This window comes from Hemibagrus wyckioides, linkage group LG24 (assembly GCF_019097595.1).
Source record: "Hemibagrus wyckioides isolate EC202008001 linkage group LG24, SWU_Hwy_1.0, whole genome shotgun sequence".
Lineage (NCBI taxonomy): Eukaryota > Metazoa > Chordata > Actinopteri > Siluriformes > Bagridae > Hemibagrus > Hemibagrus wyckioides.
This window is the reverse complement of record NC_080733.1, coordinates 12493228-12499955: the sequence shown is the minus strand read 5'-3', so window position 1 is coordinate 12499955 and position 6728 is coordinate 12493228. Positions and strand designations below refer to the sequence as shown.

General features: G+C 37.6%; 1 protein-coding gene across 1 annotated transcript in view; it reads right to left on the bottom strand.

The window, feature by feature from the left end:
- eif3eb (eukaryotic translation initiation factor 3, subunit E, b) overlaps nt 1–6728 on the bottom strand; it is a 14286-nt gene extending 7558 nt beyond the window's left edge. The window contains exons 1-8 of the mRNA XM_058377237.1: nt 6592–6728; nt 5546–5663; nt 5195–5312; nt 3999–4041; nt 3717–3821; nt 2809–2934; nt 1287–1411; nt 213–339 (exon numbers count right to left, since the gene is read on the bottom strand). Of these exons, the coding sequence (XP_058233220.1) occupies nt 213–339; nt 1287–1411; nt 2809–2934; nt 3717–3821; nt 3999–4041; nt 5195–5312; nt 5546–5663; nt 6592–6681 (852 nt within the window). The 5' untranslated portion in view covers nt 6682–6728. The remainder of the gene's footprint in view (nt 1–212; nt 340–1286; nt 1412–2808; nt 2935–3716; nt 3822–3998; nt 4042–5194; nt 5313–5545; nt 5664–6591) is intronic.

Below are 6728 nucleotides of genomic sequence, written 5' to 3'. Positions count from 1 at the left end.
TGTATGTTTACCTAGAGAAGGCTTAAATTCTACGTACACCTCTTTAAAATAGTTTTTTTTTTGTTTGTTTGTTTGTTTTAGTTGTCAGCTCTATTTTTCTCTCTATCCATGCCTTGGATAACCAATCACATGAAAATAGCAAGTTTTGTAGTACTACACCTACAAATGCATGATTTGCCTCAGGCTCTGGTGAATAAAAAATAAAATTTTACCTGTTGGATCACTTTAACCAGGTCTTTGAGGACTTGCCTGCGCTTCCTCACATCCTTATTAGTGATGACAGCTGTGGTTAGGTAGCGCAGGATGTGTGGGCACATTGTCTGTATAGCGTTCAGATACCTGTAAGAAACAACCAGTAACCACCATGAGTTACACTGCAGCACAGAGGAAAAGCTGAAAAACGTCAGTGTGCTTTACGTTCCAGCCTGCAGAAGTCTTTCTATGATTCCAAATAAAGAAGTGTAGAATATTAGAAAATCATGTGTTAATGTCTGGACCAACCAACTGACTTCAGGGCAACAATAAATTAAAATCTAATTAATTATTTTAAAATCTAATTTAATAGGTATGTAATCAGCCTGTTCCAGGTGTCTGGCACAGTAACTTGTCAATTCAGGCAGAAACCTGTTTGAAAGATGCAATCAGATTGCAAAAGATTGTACTTTTTGCTATTAGAAATTGAACACTCAAGTCCTCATTCCTTAAAGATGCAGTCTGCTGTAGTGCACTTGCTAGTTTAAAAGCACAAAAAAGGGCACACAAAGTGAATACTGTGAATTTCAATTAAATCTTTTGCACTGTAATTACTCATAATGTACACAAGCTGCTAGTGGAATAGTGGAATGCATGGTTGTGTGTGGATTTTTAAATACTCTGACTGCTGTACTTCCATGTCAGTGTCACTTCAATGCTTAGAATTGTACCTAATATCTATCCATGAATAAATGGAGTACACTGTGGCTGAAAACTCTTTGAACCAATGTACACTCCATACACTCCACTGCAGGGTATAATAAAGTATGTGCACTTGGCCTCGTCTCTACACAAACTTTTATCTATCTACAAATGAGCTCAAAGCCATAAGGCCAGTACAAACAGAGGCTGGATGTATGCTTTAAATTATTCCAAAAGAGCTGAAATGGGGTGTGAGCTTGTTATCTAGACATGCTAAAACGCACTGCTGCCTCCCAAATTCCTGCCTTTCAAACCGCGTTTTAATTCTCCGCATACAAGCCAAGCATTTACTCCGATATGGTTGCTCAGCACGCTGCTGTAGCTGAACTCACTGAGGCTGGTACAGGAACAGATCGATGATGTTGTCCCGGCCTTTGGGGTGATTGAAGAAAACAAACAAAGACCAGTGAATGAGCCACGTCCTCTGCTGCAGGGACTGGAGAGGAGAACTCACTGACTGCAACGGGGAAAAATAATAAACACACATACATTACACACACACAGTACAATGTGAAAGGTCTCTGTAATACAGATGTGTTTGTAAAGTAATCACACTGTAATAACATAGAAAAGTAAAGCACAGAGCTCAGCTAATATCCTGCTGTAATCCACAGATTTATAGGATTAATGAACTCTACACTAATGTTCTTGCCATTATTATAGCTGACAGAGCAGGTTAGCAAAGAACTAAAATAAGGCTGCACAACACAAATAATAAATCGTGCATTTTGGTGAACTAACGAAATGATGCTAATGCTTTACGTTCATTTTTCGTCAACATCTGTATTACTAAAGAGTAAACAAATGTTAATTGTATTCATTTATAGTGTATTAATTAACAGATGTTTAAATATTAATGAGAAACACCAGAACTGCCTGCTGCTTCAAGTGCTGACTAAAAATAAGTCTAAATATATTAGTATGTTCCATAAATGTCTGGTCAGCAAAGGAAGGACATGAGGAGTATCCAAGACATTTCACATACAGTATCTATAAATCTCTGCCTCAGAATCTGTATTAAATCATATTAAGCAAATACACAAAGAAACCTAAACAGCATGTAACTAACCAGCTCACAGTCACTGCTTATAAAGATCAGTCAGTTATGTACAATTAGTTGAGAAAACCCAAAAACATGATTTACTATGCAGCTGTATTGCAACATACACTAACACAATAACACTGAAACCACCTGCCAAATAATGTGTAGGTCTAAAAACAGCCCTGACATGTCAAGGCATGGACTCAACAAGAGCGCTGAAGGTGTGCTGTGGTATCTGACACCAAGACTTTAGCAGTGGATCCGTTAAGTCCAATAAGTTTTGAGGTAAATTGGACTTGTTTGTCCCATAAATCTGACAAGTTTTTCGACGATTTGTGCTATAGCAGCTAGTCTGAGGGATCAGACCAGACAGGCTAGCCTTCGCTTCTCACATACATCACTGAGCTATGGACGTCCATATCACAGGTTCACCGGTTGTCCTTCCTTGGACCACTTTTCCTAGGTACTAACCACTGCATACCCTATAAAACCTGCTGTATTGGAGATTCTGAGACTCGGTCATCATGATCTCAGTTATGAAAGTCACTCAGATCTTCACACTAGCACATTTTTCCTACTTCCAACACACCATCATTGAAAACTGACTGTACACTTGCTGCCTAATATATCCCACCACTTCACAGGCTCCACTATAATGAGATTATTAACGTTTTTCACTCCACCCATCATTGGTTTTAATATTATGGCTGATCAGAATATAGAATATGAAACAGAAATACATTATATACACCATGAAGTACTCTGGGCTGGAAAAAGTTAATGAAACATTTTATAAACCGTTACACACTTACATTGTTGTCGATGGTCTCTCGGAGGCGAGTCAGGTCCTCCATAGCTGCCTCCCAGTTCTGCATGAGGATCTCAGAGGCCAGTTTACCCCACAACGAGCTCAGTGCATTCCTGTCTGTGGAAGGAACCTGACACAAAAAACAAGACAAGATACAACAATGATGTTGATTTCTTTAGTAACTCAGACCATCATCACGTTAATGACTCAATATTAGGAAAACTGCTGCTCTAGCATCCAATCAACCACAGAGATATGTCTACATGTCCATAGCAATTTCCCAGGACTCAATTCCATCAATTTTAATCCTATCATTTTATTGCATAATGGTATCTGTTATTAATGCTGACAAAATACCATTCAAACAATTCAAGCAACTGTACAAGATGTGGAGGAATAAATACACATTAGAATGTTTAAGATCCAGTGTTTTACTTTTAACTGCCCTGTCACTTGTCTAAACATCTATTTTGTCATAAAACTCTTTGAGATATTGTGGATATCTTAATATTGTTTAATTTAATTTTTTGCATCAAATTGTTAACAGTTTATTTAATTTTTTAAAATACATTTTTTGTTTTGCAGACATTAAATAACAAACTGTTTTATGCAACACTCTACCATTTTGCCTTTTGTATGTATAAATGTAGTCAGAAGAGAGTCAGTCTATCTATCTCTATACATACATATCTATCTATCTATCTAACTCTCATATCACCTACCACAGTATATACCCTATGTAGTGAGCATATATAGTGAATAAATTTGGGAATAAAGAATGTTAATCCAGTACGAAAATAAGTTACATCTAGCTAACACATCATGCACAAGCTGACAGAGCTCTTTCTGTCACATTTAAAGGAGTTCCAAACAAAGACAAACACAACAGACCATAAGGAACAAGAAACTCACCAACACACGGAAAAAGTAGAGATATTCAGCAGCACCAGAGTAGTTACCGCACTCATACTGGAACTTAGCGTAACGGTAAAGTGTGTCCAAGTACTCCTGACGAAACTGAACACAGACAAACATGTTAGCAACTCTTCATTTTATTCTAGCTTCAGTCAAAAGTAGAGAATCAATTAAAATGATTTCTGTTGTAATTACAGGCAATGTAAGGAGTACACTCTAAACAAATATGCAACAGACCAACAAAAAGATGCAGTGGAGGTTCAGAGGACTGCAACTTACATTGTGTTTATCAGCCAAGTAATCAAACAGCATCCTCCCGTCTCTGTGAGAAATAACATCAACCAGTTTATATCCTTCTTACAACAAAAGATCTACACATTTTTTAATAGTATATACAGCTCTGGAAAAAAATAAGAGATCACTGCAAAATAATCAGTTTCTTATGTTTTTTTTCTTACAGGTGTAGGTATTGGTGAGATGAACAGTTTTGTTTCATTTTTTTGTGAACTGCTGACAATATTTCTCCTAAATTCATAATATAACTATTGTTATTTAGTGTATATTTAAAGGAAATGACAACACATCAACATAACCCAAGATCATGCAGTATTTGCAGAGCTTTAATAACTCAAATAAAACAAAATGCAAATAATTTGTAAACAAACTGTGTTAATGCTTTGGCTAAATAACATTAAGAAATCAGTATTTGGCGGAATAACCCTGATTTGCATGTGTTTTGGCTCCATGATCTCTACCAGTTTCTCACATTGCTGTTGGGGAACTTTACACCACTCTTTTTGCAAAAAAGCAGCTCTGCTTTGCTTGATGGTTTTTGATCATCCATCTTCCTCTTGATGACATTCCAGAGGTTTTCAATTGGGTTCACATCTGGAGATTGGGCATTGGTCTCATATTTTTTTCCCAGAGCTGTATGACCTTAAGAAATAAAAGCACCTTCATGTTTGATTGGAACAAGTGGAAATATAGTTGGTGAGCTGAAAATCCACACAGGACCCTGCACATGATCATTACTGACCTTTAATCCTTCCAGACAACGCAAACGAGTTAAATGATTTTAACATGATGAGTGACACCATTCATACATAGCCACAGGCTAGCATGCTCATATTATGGATAATAAAGGTTCCCAACTCTGTCCTGGAAAATCCCTGTCCTACAAAGTTCAGGGTTTTCTCTGCTCTTTCGTGTGTTATTCAGCTAATGTGTGTGTGTGTGTGTGTGTGTGTGTTACAGCAGGAAATAAAAAACATGCAAAACTGTGCTCTGAAACAAAAGGTTCCCAGCTTTAGTCCTAGAGAAGCTCCTCTCCTGGATTTAAGTTAGGAACCTGTTCTGATCAAGCTAATAGTGAACATTAGAGATGTACATAATAATTTATATAAACTTATATAAACACTTCATAATTACGAATCTTCAAGCTTCAACACAACATAAGAAGCTGAGCGCATGCCCACCTGGTAGACTGCATTTGCCTGGTAGTCTCTGGATCTTCAAACATCTTAACAATGGGCTCAGTTTCTGACTGGAGCTGTTTCAGCTGTGCCACAACCGCAGCTCTCTTCTCTTTCAATGCTGCATGAACAAGGAAACAGCACATCATGCCCATGACTTTAACATGAGAAAGTAAATGCATTTTTCAAAGCTGGAGTGCTTTACTTCATCTATATACTAAGAGCTTGGTATCTTTCAGGAAGGGGGACAGTCAGTTTGAGTAATCCCTAACCACTCATGTTCTGGATAACACATAATTTTAATGGTAGAGATGACTTGAGATCTCGGTAAATATGAAAGCTGGACACACTCACCGTGTGGAATATCTCTGTCTGCATAAAGATTCTTATACACGTCCATGGCGAAGTCCACCATGTTGGTGTCGCTGAGGAGATCCAGCTTCCCTTGAAGGAGCTCTTTCTCATTGTAAATCTAAAATGAGAACACATTTCACTTAGATGTCACGGGGGATGTCTTGAGGGTCTCTAGAAGTGTCACTACATTTCACAACTAGACCACCTAGAGATTTCCATTAGTATCTTCTTCTTTCGGCTTTTCCCTTCAGGGGTCGCCTCAGCGAATCATCTCTCTCCACCTAGCCTTATCTTTTGCATCCTCAACACTTGCACCCACTAGAGAGATTTCCATTAGTATAATAAATAAATAAATGTGGATGTGCTACTATATTGGAAGGTTGTGAGTTCAAATACCAGGTCCACCAAGAAGCCACTGCTGGGCCCCTGAGCAAGGCCCTTAACCCTGAATTTTTCAGTTTTATAAATGACATTAATGTAAGTCGTTCTGGATGAGGGCGTCTGCTAATTGCTAGAAATGTAAATGCCTGCAGCTCGGCTAACCAACCAACCAGACAGACAGACAGACACTTTATTCATCCCAAAGGGAAATTTACAGCTTCCAGCAGTATCCACAAGCACAGGTAATAGATAAAATAAGAAGGAATAACAAAAAAATAAATGGTGCAACCCAAATTTAATGGTGCAAAAATATAACAAATAAGACAAATAACAAAATATTACACAATACACTGTCTGCTTGAATAAACCGGCAAAACAAAGCTTTTTGAGGATGCAGGCTATTTTATAGATATTAATATCAACTAATCAATGAAATGGCAATGTTGAAAAGATGATCGACTGCCCACAATAATAAAGATGAAATGACTGATAAAACGGCAAGCTTTTCATGGAACTGACCAATGTATTTCATTAGTTAGCCTCAAAGCCGGCTACTAGCTAAACGGCTACACGTGAGTCGGTTCATTCCTTCCAGTTCATTAAATCCTGGTTTAAAAATAGGCAAACATAACACTATAAACTGATTGGTATAAAATCTATCATACCTCTTTAACGGATAGAAATTCCAGTAACGGAAAAACCAGATGCCGGTCTAAAAAATGAGCGATTTTGGTTGTTAAATCGTACTCCGCCATCTTGAAATGAAAGAGATTGAAAAACTTTATTGAAAACCGCTTGTGGA